Below are 19022 nucleotides of genomic sequence, written 5' to 3' on the forward strand. Positions count from 1 at the left end.
TTGATTTCTCTGCTGATTAATTGGTTATGGCAAAATGCTTTTTACGCATTAAGGCCCCAACCCTGCTAACACTTGCACATGTGCTTTCCTGCACTACTGAAATTAATGTACTATTTGCAATGGGATTGCTCACAGTAGCATAGTTGAGCGTGTGTGAAAGTATTAGCAGGATAGGGGCCTAATTGCACACAGACAAAATGGTTTCCGAACATAAGTAAAGCTGCAACAAGATTGCTAAGGGAGGAAATATGATTCTTTATACCACAGAGAATTGTAAAAGAAAAAGATATCCAAACATGCAGAGGTTAATTTAAAGTGTTGCTCCCGCAGAAATAAAATTCCAAATTACTTTATATAATTGAAGCATTTTCCACAGAACATTTTGTCATGGCTTTTGTTTAAAAAAATGTGTTCTGCTTAAAATTAAAATGCAAAGAGCAAGAAAGAATAGTGCAAAGCTAAAAAGGTCAGCTTCTTTGGCTGGTACAGCTTTTCTAATGATAAATAATTTCTCCTAAATATGAATTGACCTTGTGCAATAATAACTAGATTTCTTTGAGCGTGGAGTATGAACAAAGATTTGCAGCTAGATGAAGCATTTGTTTGCCTGTTGGGCTGAATAATTAACCCCCTCACCACTGGATTATTTGTATTGACTATTATAAAAATGTGACCCTGCCCTGAGGAGTGTATACAGAGGGCAGGAACAGACAAAGTTTTTAGCATTTCTGTAGGAGATTTCTGGAAGGGGAAAGGGGTGCATGAGGTAGATGATATCCCCACCCAGATGCTTCCTTGTGAGCAGAGCCGGCTTTAGGAAGTGCGGGGCCCGATTCGAACAGTTTTGACGGGGCCCCGGCAGGGATGACTGGAAAAAAAAAAAAAAAACACGTAAAAAAACATGTGGGGCTTGTTCTCACCAAGCGGCACTCGTAGTCTTCGGCGGTTTGTCCTTCACTCGCTCCGGGTCTTTGGTGGCACTGAAGGACCTGCTGCCGAAGTGCTGCTGAAGACCCAGAGCGAGTGAAGGACCCGCCGCTGAAGTGCCGCCGAAGACCTGGAGCGCTGCCGGGTGAGTAAAAATTAAAAAGGAGCCTCTAGTCAGGGAAGGGATTCTCGGCCACTTGCCCCCACCCCGGCGGCCCTGCCACTGGGCGCGGGGCCCTCTTAGGCACGGGGCCCGATTCAGGGGAATTGGCCTAAAGCCGGCCCTGCTTGTGAGAGGGAGGGAGGACGGAAAATATAGCAACAGGGTGGGGAGTGGGAAAATGGAAATCACCAAAATAGGTAGTGTAGCTGGAAGATGTGTCACACTAGAGCATTGCAGAGGGCACATGGGTCATAGCAGCTGAGAAGAGAGTGGGGGGACACTTGACTCTGGGAGAGTGGATGGAATGAGGCAGCTAGAAGAGAAGCCAGAGACCTGGGAGCATGGAGGAAGGTTGACAGAATGACACAGGTGAGAAGCCATTGGGGAACACCTGAGCATGGAAGAAGATCACACCAAACAACGGCGGATGAAAAATGCACTGGGACAATGTAATGTGGAAGTGGGTTGGGTGGGTTTCAGGAGCTGGGAGGCAGGTTTGAGTCAGGGGAGGGAGGAACAAAAGGGCAATTGAGGAGATGGGAAATGGGCCAAGGAGAAGTGGTGATCAGGGGTAGGTGGTAGCTGTGGGCAGGATGAAGCCAGGGAGCGAGGTAGGTGGTGTGGGTCAGTTAATGTGATAGAATTGAGGACACAGAGGAATGGGGGTGGGGAAGGCAGATGGGAGCTGTGGAGGAAGGATTGTACCAGCTGAGGTTAGGAGTAGAAGATGGGGAAGCAGCTGGGAATTGAGTGAGTGCTGTAGTTTAGGGCGTGTAATCACATGTTGTTCTCACCTTGCTCTTAACACAGTACATACACTGAAAAGGGTCCAAGTATATCCTCTTCTTGGGGTTTCCTTTATACTAACTTAAATAGCATCAAACAAAACTTCCTGCCAGAACTTGGCTTCTCAAAGGGCTGGTCTGTGCAGGGCTCCCCTCGTCTTCCTTCTAGTTCCTTCTCCCTTGAGAGAGCTCTTGCATAAACCTGGGTTGGAGCACGAAGTGCCCACCTCGTCTGGCAGCCAGCGTGAATCAGCAAGTGAGTCCTTCATCACTAGCTACACAAGATCCTATAGGCCGACGCCCTATTAAGGCCTAGAAGAAAGGGACTGGAGGGAAAAGCAGCTGGGAAACTGAAGGCTGCAATGCATCCCTTTGTTTACATAATGGTTACAAACACAGCTTGACAGCCATAAGTCATGGTGAAGGAGTTAGTTCAAGCTATTTGCCAACCTTAAACAGTATTCACAAAACAGAAGAAAGACTCCAGGACTTCTGAAATCAATCAATGTGAAACAGACCTGTGATCAGTCAAGGATGGTCATCTTGGGGTCCCAAATGCTTGTGATGCACCTTTGAAACATTACAGTCTTCTTGCTTTTCATTATAACATAGTGCAGCAGTTCAGATACCAAACTGCCTATTGAGAACAGGGTTGCAAAACAGCATTGTATAGCTTAAGCTCAAACTTAGCTGAGTGTCAGTCTGGCAAAGACATGCTAGGTTTCTTTCTCTTTAACGAACTAAAATATGCATGAAAAAGGTACTTACTGGCAATCCATCTTTACCAGGAATGCCCTAAAAGAAAACACCCATTTTAGAAAGGTACATAGAACATGTATAAAGTAGAAGAAGAGGGATAAAAACAAGTAACTGCATCTTAATGGCCAGCATTTCATGCTGTGACAAAATATCAAAACAGAATTGGGATCTGTATTGTGTTACCAGGTGCACTATTTTGTATACGTATTTAATTGGGGGCATGTATTTGTGATCAAGGAGAGAGTGAAGTATAAAACACTCTGTTTATCCATAAGCTGCAGCTTACAGGGGATACATAAACCATGCTTCTTGGGAGCTACACAACCTGTCCATCCAACATTTCTCAAAATGCAAGTGCCATCCTTGAGGAGCTTGGTTGACACCTCAGCAGTTGTGTTTTACACCCTTTGGTCCGGAATTGCCATGGCCAGGCACCTTGTAGAACCACTGACGTGCAGAAGACTGCTATTTTGATGTGGTATGATTAAACACCCACTTTGACTACACAGGGTGCATGGCAGTAGAGAATCAGCCCTTCACCTGTGTGTGATAAATGAATATTGGTCTCTCTAGATGATGTGTGTGGCTTCAATAGAGATGTAGTACTCACAGGTTCACCATCTCGCCCAGGTTTTCCTAGAGGCCCAGGGGGTCCTTGAATCCCTGTCTGCATTTCTTCTAGTTCCGACTGTCCTGGTGGTCCTCGCGGCCCTTGCTCTCCCTTTTCACCTCTCTCACCTTTTTGACCCTAATAATGTATAATATACAATAATAGGTTTTTATTATTTTCTTTTTATTATTTTAACATATATTGCCATCATATCTACAGGCCTCAAACCAGTTTAGCACAATGGGGCCCCATGCACTGTACCAACATATATTACAACCAACTCAGGTTGTAAACCTCGTTCTGACTGATATAGATAAATTGATCATTCAACTAAAATGGGATGATTGCCTGGGTACAAGCGGTCATGACCTAATTTCACCAGTTATGTGCAGACAGAATATAGTCCCCAGCCAGCAACATATACATTTGGTGTTTTGAAAAAGCCAACTTCCCACACAAAATTGAGTGGGAGGAAAATTTAAACATAAAAATGTTAATAATGGGCAGCTATTTAAGAATGCTCTGTTAGCCACCCCAAAAAAATCCAACACCCTTGCTTCACCACACACACAGTTCAGCGATCATGAAATAAGGCTTCTTTGATTAAAAAAAAAAAATCAACCTGGTAAGTGAAGTGAAAGCAGCCATTACCACATATACGGAAAAAATTAGGAAGCTGATAGCAAAGAGTACAAACCAGCAGTTAGTAAATACAGACAATTGATAAGGGAGGCTAAAGGCATCAATGACCAGCAGGGTAAAGGACAATATCAAAAGAACATCCCAAGAGGTGGGTCTAGCTTCTATTTTTTAAAAAAGTCATAGCCATGCTCTATCTCCCTCTTAAAAGTGGAATACGAGTTTTAATTTGTCCTCCCCAAAACTGGGAGGATGACATGTACCAAAACAAAACAAAAAAGGCAGAATTCAGTTCCCTAGCTGGGGTTTTCTAGCCTGCAATCTTCCAAGGTTTTAGCCCCACCATCCAGAAGCAGGAAGCCAATAGCTTTCAATATTTGAATTGCCCCCTTCTATGGACAGGAGAATTATTATCTGGCCCCTCTCTGGTCCTGATTGGCTCTAGACTCTGCTTTCTTTAGAGGCCAGGTGAGACTTAAACCAGGACAATTAGTTCCTGTCTTTCTGGCTAATTGGTGGTTAAGGCAATCCAACTGATTACCAGGTGTCAGGAATCTTTGATGCCCTTTTGATTCCCAAAAGAGAGCCAGAATGGAATTCAAACAAACAAAAACAAACACACAAACCAAATGCTGCAGCTCACACAGAAAAATAAAATGCCCTCCACAAGACAAGATGATCTTTCATATTCCATTTATATCACCTTCACTCCCCTAATCACACCACATACAAAACAATGAGTTTTATAGAATATAGAATCCTCTCCTAAAGTATCTACCCCACAAAGCACCAGAACACCCTCTCACAGACAATAAAAACTAGTTTTTTACACACATCAGGAACAAACTAAATGCTACCAGTGGTATTGGTCCAAAACTAGATAAATGGTAAAACTGTCAATCGTGCAATAGAAAAGGCAGAAGTATTCAATAATTATTTTTGTTCTGTATTTGGAAAGAAGCAGGATAATGTAAGCATATCTTTCTGTTCTGTCAACAACTAGGGAGTATGTTAAACAATATCTAGTTAAACTTTTTAAAATCTATAAGACCAGATAACTTGTGTCAAAGAGTATTAAAAGAATTGGCCAAGGAACTCTCTGACCCATTAGTATTGATTTTTAATAGATCTTGGAAGACTAGAGATGTATCACAGAACTAGAAAAGAGCTAATGCCATGCCAATATTGAAAAGGGTAAATGGGAAGACTCAGGAAATTACAGACAGGTTAGCCTGACATCAGTCCTGGACAAAATCATGGAAAGGCTGATATGGGATATAATCAGTAAAGGATTAAAAGATGGTAGCATAATTAATGCCAGTCAATATGATTTTATGGAAAATAAATCCTCTTGGGCAAACTTTATTTTGTTTTTGAATGAGATTACAAATTTTGTTGGTAAATGTAAGTGTATTGACATAAGATTCTTAGATTTCTGTAAGGCTTTTGACTTAGTGCCACATGACATTCTGATAAAAAAAAGTTAATGCTACATAAACGGGGGGAGGGATAGCTTAGTGTTTTGAGCATTGGCCTGCTAAACCCAGGGTTGTGAGTTCAATCCTTGAGGGGGCCACTTAGAGACCAAGGGCAAAATCAGTACTTGGTCCTGCTAGTGAAGGCAGGGGGCTAGACTTGATGACCTTTCAAGGTCCTATCTAGGAGATAGGATATCTCCATTAATTTTTTTTTTTATAAAACCCAATGTTTTATAAAAGCGGCGAACAGCAGAGGCTAACAGAGGGAGTTTGCCTGGGAGTTTGCTTGGGGAGAGCTCACTGAGGCTTTCATCTACAGGTTTCTCTGAGTAGTTCCTGCAACAGTTGAGGAAGCTCTTAAGAGGACGGTGATATGGAAGGTGAGCGATCAGCTGTTGTAACCTGCACAGGTTGTGCCATGTTTGTCTTTCTTCCACAGGACAGAAGCGACTATGTCTGTACAAAGTGCAAGCTGGTCTCCATTTGGAAGAGAAGGTTTGAGGGCTGGAGAAACGAGTATCGACTCTGCGTTGCATAAGGGAAAATGAAGATTTCCTGGACAGACGTCAGGAGATGCTTGTACGGCCACAATGCTCTGAAGATTCAGAGCAGGCGCAGCAGGGACAGAAGGATTGTGAGGAGGTTTGGCAGCATGTAACCTCCAGAAGGAGAAAGAGGAGCATCCATGCACCAATGGAGATACAGGTGAGCAACCGTTTCCATGTTCTGTCTACAGGTACTAATGCGGAGAGTGGACTAGATGACACATCTGAGGGAAGGGAGCAGAAGGAGACTCCACCGATTGGAAGGCAAAAGATGCACTGTCCTAGGGATGGGGGTTCCACGACCACCACTCCCAAGAGGAAGAGGAGGGTGGTGGTGGTTGGGGACTCCCTCCTCAGGGGGACTGAGTCATCTATCTGCCGCCCTGACCGGGAAAACCGAGAGATCTGCTGCTTGCCAGGAGCTAGGATACACGATGTGACGGAGAGACTGCCGAGACTCATCAAGCCCTCGGATCGCTACTCCTTCCTGCTTCTCCATGTGGGCACCAATGATACTGCCAAGAATGACCTTGAGCGGATCACTGCAGACTACGTGGCTCTGGGAAGAAGGATAAAGGAGTTTGAGGCACAAGTGGTGTTCTCGTCCATCCTCCCTGTGCAAGGAAAAGGCTTGGGTAGAGACCGTCGAATCGTTGAAGTCAATGAAGGCTACGCAGGTGGTGTCGGAGAGAAGGCTTTGGATTCTTTGACCATGGGATGGTGTTCCAAGAAGGAGGAGTGCTAGGCAGAGACGGGCTCCACCTAACGAAGAGAGGGAAGAGCATCTTCGCCAGCAGGCTGGCTAACCTAGTGAGGAGGGCTTTAAACTAGGTTCACCGGGGGAAGGAGACCAAAGCCCTGAGGTAAGTGGGGAAATGGGATCCTGGGAGGAAGCACGAGCAGGAGAGCGCAAGAGGGGAGGACTCCTGTCTCATGCTGAGAAAGAGGGACGATCAATGAGTTATCTTAAGTGCCTATACACAAATGCAAGAAGCCTGGGAAACAAGCAGGGAGAACTGGAAATCCTGGCACGGTCAGGGAACTATGATGCGACTGGAATAACAGAGACTTGGTGGGATAACTCACATGACTGGAGTACTGTCATGGATGGATATAAACTGTTCAGGAAGGACAGGCAGGGCAGAAAAGGTGGGGGAGTTGCGTTGTATGTAAGAGAGGAGTATGACTGCTCAGAGCTCCAGTATGAAACTGCAGAAAAACCTGAGAGTCTCTGGATAAAGTTGAGAAGTGTGAGCAACAAGGGTGATGTTGTGGTTGGAGTCTGCTATAGACCACCAGACCAGGGGGATGAGGTGGATGAGGCTTTCTTCCGGCAACTAGCAGAAGTTGCTAGATCGCAGGCCCTGGTTCTCATGGGAGACTTTAATCACCCTGATATCTGCTGGGAGAGCAATACAGCGGTGCACAGACAATCCAGGAAGTTTTTGGAAAGTGTAGGGGACAATTTCCTGGTGCAAGTGCTGGAGGAACCAACTAGGGGCAGAGCTTTTCTTGACCTGCTGCTCACAAACAGGGAAGAATTAGTAGGGGAAGCAAAAGTGGATGGGAACCTGGGAGGCAGTGACCATGAGATGGTCGAGTTCAGGATCCTGACACAAGGAAGAAAGGAAAGCAGCAGAATACGGACCCTGGACTTCAGAAAAGCAGACTTTGACTCCCTCAGGGAACTGATGGGCAGGATCCCCTGGGAGAATAACATGAAGGGCAAAGGGGTCCAGGAGAGCTGGCTGTATTTTAAAGAATCTTTATTGCGGTTGCAGGAACAAACCATCCCGATGTGTAGAAAGAATAGTAAATATGGCAGGCGACCAGCTTGGCTAAACAGTGAAATCCTTGCTGATCTTAAATGCAAAAAAGAAGCTTACAAGAAGTGGAAGATTGGACAAATGACCAGGGAGGAGTATAAAAATATTGCTCAAGCATGCAGGAGTGAAATCAGGAAGGCCAAATCACACTTGGAGTTGCAGCTAGCAAGAGATGTTAAGAGTAAGAAGAAGGGTTTCTTCAGGTATGTTAGCAACAAGAAGAAAGTCAAGGAACGTGTGGGCCCCTTACTAAATGAGGGTGGCAACCTAGTGACCGAGGATGTGGAAAAAGCTAATGTACTCAATGCTTTTTTTGCCTCTGTCTTCACAAACAAGGTCAGCTCCCAGACTGCTGCACTGGGCAGCACAATATGGGGAGAAGGTGACCAGCCCTCTGTGGAGAAAGAAGTGGTTCGGGACTATTTAGAAAAACTGGACGTGCACAAGTCCACGGGGCCGGATGCGCTGCATCCGAGGGTGCTAAAGGAGTTGGCGGATGAGATTGCAGAGCCATTAGCCATTATTTTTGAAAACTCATGGTGATTGGGGGAGGTCCCGGATGACTGGAAAAAGGCTAATGTAGTGCCCATCTTTAAAAAAGGGAAGAAGGAGGATCCGGGGAACTACAGGCCAGTCAGCCTCACCTCAGTCCCTGGAAAAATCATGGAGCAGGTCCTCAAGGAATCATTTATGAAACACTTAGAGGAGAGGAAAGTGATCAGGAACAGTCAGCATGGATTCACCAAGGGGAAGTCATGCCTGACTAACCTAATTGCCTTCTATGAGGAGATAACTGGCTCTGTGGATGAGGGGAAAGCAGTGGATGTGTTATTCCTTGACTTTAGCAAAGCTTTTGATACGGTCTCGCACAGTATTCTTGCCGCCAAGTTAAAGAAGTATGGGCTGGATGAATGGACTATAAGGTGGATAGAAAGCTGGCTAGATCGTCGGGCTCAACAGGTAGTGATCAATGGCTCCATGTCTAGTTGGCAGCCAGTTTAAAGCGGAGTGCCCAAGGGTCAGTCCTGGGGCCGGTTTTGTTTAATATCTTTATTAATGATCTGGAGGATGGTGTGGACTGCACTCTCAGCAAGTTTGCAGATGACACTAAAGTAGGAGGCGTGGTAGATACACTAGAGGGTAGGGATCGGATACAGAGGGACCTAGACAAATTAGAGGATTGGGCCAAAAAAAAACCTGATGAGGTTCAACAAGGACAAATGCAGAGTCCTGCACTTAGGACGGAAGAATCCCATGCACTGCTACAGACTAGGGACCGAATGGCTAGGTAGCAGTTCTGCAGAAAAGGACCTAGGGGTCACCATGGACGAGAAGCTGGATATGAGTCAACAGTGTGCTCTTGTTGCCAAGAAGGCTAACGGCATTTTGGGCTGTATAAGTAGGGGCATTGCCAGCAGATCGAGGAACGTGATCGCTCCCTTTTATTCGACATTGGTGAGGCCTCATCTGGAATACTGTGTCCAGTTTTGGGCCCCACACTACAAGAAGGATGTGGAAAAATTGGAAAGAGTCCAGCGGAGGGCAACAAAAATGATTAGGGGTCTGGAGCACATGACTTATGAGGAGAGGCTGAGGGAACTGGGATTGTTTAGTCTCCAGAAGAAAAGAATGAGGGGGGATTTGATAGCAGCCTTCAACTACCTAAAGGGGAGTTCCAAAGAGGATGGAGCTCGGCTGTTCTCAGTGGTGGCAGATGACAGAACAAGGAGCAATGGTCTCAAGTTGCAGTGGGGGAGGTCCAGGTTGGATATTAGGAAACACTATTTCACTAGGAGGGTGGTGAAACACTGGAATGCGTTACCTAGGGAGGTGGTGGAGTCTCCTTCCTTGGAGGTTTTTAAGGCCCGGCTTGACAAAGCCCTGGCTGGGATGATTTAGTTGGGAATTGGTCCTGCTTTGAGCAGGGGGTTGGACTAGATGACCTCTTGAGGTCCCTTCCAACCCTGATATTCTATGATTCTATGATTCTAATGTAGCCCACATTAAATCAATTAAAAACTGGTTAACTGATAGACTGCAAAAATAATTGTAAATATGGAATTGCCATCCAAGGAAAGCCCTTCTAGTTGGATCCTGCAGGGATCTGTTCTCAGCCCAGTGCTGTTCAATATCTTTCTCAATGCTCTAGAAGAAAATATAATCTCATTAGTAGTAAAATTTGCAGATAACACAAAAATTGGTGGAGTGGTAAATAACGGTGGAGACAGATCAGTTAGATAGGCTGACCTGGATGGCTTGTTGGAACATCATGTGTTCTAAAACAGCCAAATTAAAGGTTATACATCTAGGAACTAAAAATGTAGGTCAGTTTTATAAAATGAGGGACTGTGTCCTGAAAAGGACTTAGGCAGGGATGGTACATAAAAGATGAACGTGAGCTTCCAGTGTGATGGTGTAGCTAAAAGGGTGAACACAATCCTCGGATCTATAAGCAGGGGAATATCAATTAGAAGTAGGGAGATGGTATTACCTCTGAATGCAGCATTAGTGAGACCATTACTGGAATCCTGGGTCCAGTTCTGGTGTTCACACATAAAAAAGGATGTTTAAAAATGGGAAAGAGCAAACAAAGGCTACAAGAATTACCTGCAGTCTGGAAAAGAAGCATTACAGGGAGAGACTTAAGAAGCTTCATCACATTTTTTCAAATCAAGAAAGGATATAGTTTTTAAAAGATATACTACACATTATGGACTTGCTGCAGAGATTATGGGGAGTGACTAGTGGTATGCAAGAGGTCAGACACAATTATCCCTTCTGGCCCTAAAGTCTATGAATTACAAGTTGTACATACTGTTCGAGTGATAGGAAGTGAATGTTTTAGAGGAATTATATTTGTAAGTTCTGAAATAAATTCTAAACCTTATGCAAATCCACGTACCTAACTTGCATGGCCTATCATAAAGCTACTCTTTCACCATTCATTATAATCTGTCACAACAAGCACTGGGACTGACATGAAGAGCACGTAAAAGCATAAAAGCCAATGGTTAAGGCTACAGAGTAGCAGCCGTGTTAGTCTGTATCCGCAAAAAGAACAGGAGTACTTGTGGCACCTTAGAGACTAACAAATGTATTTGAGCATAAGCTTTCGTGGGCTACAGCTCACTTCTTCGGATGCATAGAATGGAACATATATTGAGGATATATATATACACATACAGAAAGCATGAAAAGGTGGGAGTTGTCTTACCAACTCTGAGAAGTGAGCAGCGAAACTGCTGACAACTCCCACCTTTTCATGCTCTCTGTATGTGTATATATATCTCCTCAATATATGTTCCATTCTATGCATCCGACGAAGTTGGCTGTAGCCCACGAAAGCTTATGCTCAAATAAATTTGTTAGTCTCTAAGGTGCCACAAGTACTCCTGTTCCTTTTAATGGTTAATGCTATGTTTATGTCACGGAGGTCATGGAAGTCATGGAATCCCTGACTTCCAGAAACCTCCCTGACATTCTGTGCTTCAGACCCAGGGACAGCAGGACTCTGGAGCTGGCAGCCTGCGGGGCCCTGGCAGGGTTCCAGCAACAGGCAACAGCCTCGCACAGGGGAGGGGGAACGCCTTGGGTGAGCGGCTGGGGGTGTCACAGAGAGGTCACGGCTTTGGAGAACTTTTGTTTATTGCCTGAGACCTGTCTATGAGTTTTACTAAAAATAACCATGACAAAATCTTAGCCTTAGCAATGGTACATGTCCAATTGAAACACACAATATCAAGTAACTTCAAAATTAAACTTCCACTCTGAATGTTTTGCTGGCAGCTGAGATCAGCATTGATGTACTGCAATTTCAAACCATGACAGAACAAAGTAAGAATGAAGCAGAGAACTTAAAGTTGGAGATACAAAGGTAAGTTCAAGGAAAGGATCAATACTAATCTAGTGGGTAAAGGTCTGGTGATTAATAAAGCTACTAATGATATATGAATATTTGGCAGTATGTCGAAGAGGAGGACTTGCAGGTATCCAGCTATACATGTCAACTAGAGGATGAAATATCCTTCTGATTCATGACATTTTAGGCTAAGAGCTCCCAATTTGATTTCCAGCTTTCCATGATATTTGGAGCAACATAATTGCATACAAATCAAGCAGGCACAAGGCCTTGTGTGAGCACTGGGTGTAATATGTTCATTCCTCCCCACCATGTGGGACCAACCTATTAGCCAAAATGGTCAGGGATGCAACCCCATGCTCTGGAAGTCCCTAGCCTCTGATTGCCAGAAGCTGAGAGTGGATGACAGGGGATGGGCCTCAATAATTGCACTGTTCTGTTTATTCTGTCTGAAGTACTTGGCATTGGCCACTGTTGGAAGACCGGATACTGGGCTAGTTGGACCACTGGTCTGGTGTTCTTATGTTCTAACACTGTGCTTTTTTATCAAAGTACCCAGGGCCATACCCAGCTACCACTACTATTTAAAATCTATTTCAAGAGGTTTTGTTTTAACTACTGAGGGAGGGCGGTATTGTTGATTCAGTTCTAGAGACGAGCCACAGATACAAATTTCAGAACTGAACTGCTCCAAAATTCAAGGAGTTTGGGTTCAACTGCTCTAGCCAGCTGATAAAGAAGGAGCCCTGGTGTATGTTGTGTAGCATACCAAACAGATTTAAAGTTACATAACATGCACCAGGGGCTTTACTTTAAGAATAAAGTAGCCCCCTAGTCTGCAAAGCTGTCTCTACAAGTTAGTTCAAGATGGCTGTTATAAAATGAACAACAGACTCCAGGCTCTCACTTTGAGGATTTATAGGGGTTCTTTTCCTTCTTCATTGCTTCTTTAAATAAAGTAAAAGTAGTCCACATCAAAAGTACATGTTTGCTCTGTCTATGGCTGAGTCTGAACTGGAAAGTTTGGATCTAGATTTGAACTGCCCAACAGTCCAAGTGGGTTTGGATACAATGTTGCCATGAGATGCCATACCTGCTTAAGTATACAAATAACTGATCACCATAAACATTAGTAAGCTGGAAAGGATAAAGGTGCTAATTCAGGAAAGCATTTAATGATACGCATAAGTGCTTTCCTGAATCAGAACCACAATGAGGAGCTACATAGTAAGCTACCTATACTAACCTTTTCTCTGCTCACTCCTTGCAAAACAATAGCACCAGAACCAGCTTCTGGTTTTAGTATTTCCTGGGCTACCGTAGTGGCGTCACTTTCATGTTGATCATTTCCTGCACTGGTTGAACCTAAATAAAATAAAATAGAGAAAACACACTAGAAGACATTTATCAGGGAAGAGAGCAAACATATAGTAAGGCAAAAGAGAAAATAATTGGTATTTGGCAAAAAAATACACAAACAGAAGATGAAAGTGGGAAAGAAGGGAAACCCCCAAAACGCAAGGCAAAAATAAAATCTTTCTGTAATAGAGAAGGATGGAGTTAAATAAAAACACAGTTATTTTAAAAACTTTGAAAGATAGTTAGGGGGATTTAAAAAAAAAAGTACAAAAAGAGAGAAGATAGGTACAAAAGAGGGGATGTACTGTAGGAATGGGTGAGATAAGGAGAATGCATTGATTGATCTTCTTGCTTCAACCCTTTGCCTTCCCACTGCCTAACTTTCAACTGTGCAGATTTAAAATTGAGGGATGTACCCTGCAAGGTTTGTTTCAGGAGCCATTGGCTTAAGTGTAATCCTCTGTCTTAGGGTACGTCTACACTACGAAATTAGGTCGAATTTATAGAAGCCGGTTTTATAGAAATCGGTTGTATACAGCCGATTGTGTGTGTCCCCACATAAAATGCTCTAAGTGCATGAAGTCGGCGGACTGCGTCCACAGTACCGAGGCTAGCGTCGACTTCCGGAGCGTTGCACTATGGGTAGCTATCCCACAGTTCCCGCAGTCTCTGCTGCCCATTGGAATTCTGGGTTGAGATCTCAATGCCCGAATGATGCAAAACAGTGTCGCGGGGGGTTCTGGGTACATGTCGTCAGGCACCTCCCCCTCCGTCAGAGCAACGGCAGACAATCGATTCGCACCTTTTTACCTGGGTTACCTGTGCAGACAACATACCACTCCAAGCATGGAGCCCGCTCAGCTCAGCTCACCGTCACCATATGTCATCTGGGTGCCGGCAGACATGGTACTGCATTGTTACACAGCAGCAGCTAATTGCCTTTTGGCAGTAGACAGTGCAGTATGACTGGTAGCCTTCATCGGCGATCTGGGTGCTGGCAGACGTGGGGCTGGCAGACGTGGGGCTGCATTGCACACAGCAGCAGCCCCTTGCCTTTTGGTAGAAGATGGTATATTACAACTGGTATCTGTCGTCATCGTACTGCAGTGGCTGTCAATCATGGGCACCTGGGCAGTCTCGACGATGATGGCTATCAGTCGTAGTATGCTATTTTCTGCCAAGCGCCCAGTATTTTCTGCCAAGCACCCAGAAGATGCCGAGGGCTATCAGTCATGCTGCACCGTCGTCTGCCAGCTTCAGATGTAAAAAATAGATTTGTTCTGTATTCATTTGCTTCCCCCTCCCTCCGTGAAATCAACGGCCTGCTAAACCCAGGGTTTTGAGTTCAATCTTTGGGGGGGCCATTCTGTGTGACAGTTGTTTGTGTTTCTCCCTGATGCTAAGCCACCTTTGTTGATTTTAATTCCCTGTACCTGTACGCCATGTCGTCACTCGCCCCTTCCTCCCTCTCTCCCTCCGTCCGTCAGATACTAGTTTCGCGCCTTTTTTCAGACCAGACGCCATAGCACTGGGATCATGGAGCCCGCTCAGATCACTGCGGCAATTATGAGCACTATGAACACCACGCGCATTGTCCTGGAGTATATGCAGAGCCAGGACATGCCAAAGCAAAACCAGGACCAGCCGAGGAGGCGATTGCAGCGCGGCGACGAGAGTGATGAGGAAATTGATATGGACATAGACCTCTCACAAAGTACAGGCCCCAGCAATGTGGAAATCATGGTGTTACTGGGGCAGGTTCATGCCGTGGAATGCCGATTCTGGGCCCGGGAAACAAGCACAGACTGGTGGGACCGCATCGTGTTGCAGGTGTGGGATGATTCCCAGTGGCTGCGAAACTTTCGCATGCGTAAGGGCACTTTCATGGAACTTTGTGACTTGCTTTCCTCTGCCCTGAAGTGCCAGAATACCAGGATGAGAGCAGCCCTCACAGTTGAGAAGCGAGTGGCGATAGCCCTGTGGAAGCTTGCAACGCCAGACAGCTACCGGTCAGTCGGGAATCAATTTGGAGTGGGCAAATCTACTGTGGGGGCTGCTGTGATCCAAGTTGCCAGGGCAATCAAAGACCTGGTGATATCAAGGGTAGTGACTCTGGGAAACGTGCAGGCCATAGTGGATGGCTTTGCTGCAATGGGATTCCCAAACTGTGGTGGGGCGATAGACAGAACCCATATCCCTATCTTGGCACCGGAGCACCAAGCCACCGAGTACATAAACCGCAAGGGGTACTTTTCAATGCTGCTGCAAGCCCTGGTGGATCACAAGGGACGTTTCACCAACATCAACGTGGGATGGCCGGGAAAGGTACATGATGCTCGCGTCTTCAGGCACTCTGGTCTGTTTTGAAAGCTGGAGGAAGGGACTTTCTTCCCGGACCAGAAAATAACCATTGGGGATGTTGAAATGCCTATAGTTATCCTTGGGGACCCAGCCTACCCCTTAATGCCATGGCTCATGAAACCATACACAGGCAGCCTGGACAGTATTCAGGACCTGTTCAACTACAGGCTGAGCAAGTGCCGAATGGTGGTGGAATGTGCATTTGGACCTTTAAAAGCGCGCTGGCGCAGCTTACTGACTCGCTCAGACCTCAGCTACAAGAATATCCCCATTGTTATTGCTGCTTGCTGTGCGCTCCACAATATCTGTGAGAGTAAGGGGGAGACATTTATGGCGGGGTGGTAGGTTGAGGCACATCACCTGGCCGCTGATTACACGCAGCCAGACACCAGGGCGGTTAGAAGAGCACAGGAGGGCGCGGTGCGCATCAGAGAAGCTTTGAAAACGAGTTTTGTGACTGGCCAGGCTACGGTGTGAAACTTCTGTTTGTTTCTCCTTGATGAACCCTCTGCCCCACCCCCCACCCGGTTCACTCTACTTCCCTGTAAACCAACCACCCCACCCTTCCCTCCCCCTTTGAGCACCGCTTGCAGAGGCAATAAAGTCATTGTTACTTCACATTCATGCATTCTTTATTAATTCATCACACAACTAGGGGGATAATTGCCAAGGTAGCCCGGGATGGGTGAGGGAGGAAGGAAGGAAAAGGACACACTGCAGTTTAAAACTTTAACTCTTATTGAAGGCCAGCCTTCTGAGGGGGGGTTGACATTACCATATCCGAGGTTGAAGCCAAACTCAAACAGCTTAATGGGACTAAATCGGGCGGACCGGATGATCTTCATCCGAGAATATTAAAGGAACTGGCGCGAGAAATTGCAAGCCCGTTAGCGATCATTTTTAATGAATCTGTAAACTCAGGGGTGGTACCGTTTGACTGGAGAATAGCTAATGTGGTTCCTATTTTCAAGAAGGGGAAAAAAAGTGACCCTGGTAACTACAGGCCTGTTAGTTTAACATCTGTAATATGCAAGGTCTTGGAAAAAATTTTGAAGGAGAAAGTAGTTAAGGACCTTGAGGACAATGCCAATTGGGACAAATTACAACACGGTTTTACGAAAGGTAGATCGTGCCAAACCAATCTGATCTCCTTCTTTGAGAAGGTAACAGATTATTTAGATAAAGGAAATGCGGTGGATCTAATATACCTCGATTTCAGTAAAGCGTTTGATACAGTACCGCATGAGGAATTATTGGTTAAATTGGAAAAGATGGGGATCGATATGAAAATCCAGAGATGGATAAAGAACTGGTTAAAGGGGAGACTGCAGCAGGTCGTACTGAAAGGTAAACTGTCAGGTTGGAGGGAGGTTACCAGTGGAGTTCCTCAAGGTTCGGTTTTGGGTCCGATTTTATTTAATCTATTCATTACTGACCTCGGAACCAAATGTAGGAGTGGGCTGATAAAGTTTGCGGACGACACAAAGTTGGGAGGTATTGCCAATTCGGAGAAGGATCGGGATATCCTGCAGGGAGATTTGGATGACCTTGTAAACTGGAGTAATAGTAATAGGATGAAATTTAATAGTGAGAAGTGTAAGGTTATGCATTTAGGGATAAATAACAAGAATTTTATTTATAAGCTAGGGAAACATCGGTTGGAAGTAACGGAAGAGGAGAAGGACCTCGGAGTCCTGGTGGACCGCAGGATGACTATGAGTCGCCAATGTGACGTGGCCGTGAAAAAAGCTAATTTGGTCTTGGGATGCTTTAGGCGAGGTATTTCTAGTAGGGATAAGGAGGTGCTGGTTCCGTTATACAAGGCACTGGTGAGACCTCATTTGGAGTACTGTGTGCAGTTCTGGTCTCCCATGTTTAAAAAGGATGAAATCAAACTGGAACGGGTACAGAGGAGGGCCACTAGGATGATCCGAGGAATGGAAAATCTGTCATATGAAAGGAGACTCGAGGAGCTTTGTTTGATTACCTTAACCAAAAGAAGGCTGATTAAGCTTGATAAGTTTATGGAGGGGATGGTTTGATGGGATAAAGTGATTTTAGTCAATAGGTCAATAACGTGCCATCGCTGGTAATTAGCAACAATGGTCAATGATGGGATATTAAAAGTTACTACATAGAACTTTTTCCAGAGGGTCTGTCTAGAGAATCTTGCCCGCATGCTCGGGGTTCTGCTGATCGCCATATTTGGGGTCGGGAAGGAATTTTCCTCCAGGGTAGATTGGCAGAGGCCCTGGAGGTTTTTTGCCTTCCTCTGCAGCATGGGGCAGGGGTCGCTTGCTGGAGAATTCTCAGCGATTTGAAGTCTTTAAATCACGATTTGGGGACTTCAACAGCTGAGTCAAGGGAGAGAATTCTTCCAGGAGTGGGTGGGTCGGCTTTTGTGGCCCGCATCATGCGGGAGGTCAGACTAGATGATCATAATGGTCCCTTCTGACCTTAGAGTCTATGAATCTATGAATCTATGATGCTCGGGCAATCATCTGGGGTGGAGTGACTGGGTGGCCGGAGGCCCCCCCACCGTGTTTTTGGGTGTCTGGGTGAGGAGGCTATGGAACTTGGGGAGGAGGGCTGTTGGTTACACAGGGGCTGTAGCGGCGGTCTCTGCTCCTGCTGCCTTTCCTACAGCTCAACCATACGCTGGAGCATATCAGTTTGATGCTCCAGCAGCCGGAGCATCGACTCTTGCCTTCTGTCTGCAAGCTGACGCCACCTATCATCTTCAGCCCGCCACTTGCTCTGTTCATCCTGCGCTTCAGCCCGCCACCTCTCCTCTCGTTCATACTGTGCTTTTCTGTAGTCTGACATTGACTGCCTCCACGCATTCTGCTGTGCTCTTTCAGCGTGGGAGGACATCTGGAGCTCTGTGAACATGTCATCCCGAGTCCGCTGTTTTCTCCTTCTAATCTTCACTAGCCTCTGTGAAGGAGAAACATTTGCAGCTGGTGGAGGACAAGGGAGAGGTGGTTAAAAAAGACACATTTTAGAGAACAATGGGTACACTCTTTCACGTTAAATTTTGCTGTTCACATTACACAGCACATGTGCTTTCGTTACAAGGTCGCATTTTTCCTCTTATATTGAGGGCCTGCCGGTTTGGTGTGAGAGATCACTCACGCAGTGCCAGGCAACAGATTTCGGCTTGCAGGCAGCCATGGTAAGCCACAGTCTTTTGGCTTTTTTAACCTTCTTAACATGTGGGAATGGTTTCAAACAGTAGCGCCCTCATTTCCCATACCAAGCACCCATTGGGTTGGCCATTTAAAATGGGTTTGCAATGTAAAAGGAGGGGCTGGGGTTTCCGGGTTAACATGCAGCACAAACCCAACTACCCTCCGCACACACACACCCAATTATCGGGGATGATCACTTCACGCCTCCCCCCCACCGCGTGGCTAACAGCGGGGAACATTTCTGTTCAGCCGAGCAGGAACGGGCACCTCTGAATGTCCCCTTAATAAAATCACCCCATTTCAACCAGGTGACTGTGAATGATATCACTCTCTGGAGGATAACAAAGAGCGATAAGGAATGGATGTTGTCTGCATGCCAGCAAACACCGGGACCATACGCTGCCATGTTTTGTTATGCAATGATTCCAGACTACGTGCTACTGGCCTAGCGTGGTAAAGTGTCCTACCATGGCGGACGGGATAAGGCAGCCCTCCCCAAAAACCTTTTGCAAAGGCTTTG

The 19022-nt window shown here is 45.6% G+C and overlaps 1 protein-coding gene across 10 annotated transcripts in view; it reads right to left on the reverse strand.

Moving 5' to 3' along the window:
- The window catches only part of COL15A1 (collagen type XV alpha 1 chain), a 299045-nt gene that overhangs the window by 140812 nt on the left and 139211 nt on the right, over positions 1 to 19022 (reverse strand). For all 10 annotated transcript variants that reach the window (XM_054018685.1, XM_054018687.1, XM_054018686.1 and 7 more), the window contains 3 exons: positions 12838 to 12956; positions 3245 to 3382; positions 2644 to 2670 (listed from right to left, as the gene is read on the reverse strand). In XM_054018685.1, coding sequence (XP_053874660.1) covers positions 2644 to 2670; positions 3245 to 3382; positions 12838 to 12956 — 284 coding nt within the window. The remainder of the gene's footprint in view (positions 1 to 2643; positions 2671 to 3244; positions 3383 to 12837; positions 12957 to 19022) is intronic.

This window comes from Malaclemys terrapin, chromosome 2 (assembly GCF_027887155.1).
Source record: "Malaclemys terrapin pileata isolate rMalTer1 chromosome 2, rMalTer1.hap1, whole genome shotgun sequence".
In the NCBI taxonomy this organism is placed as follows: domain Eukaryota; kingdom Metazoa; phylum Chordata; order Testudines; family Emydidae; genus Malaclemys; species Malaclemys terrapin.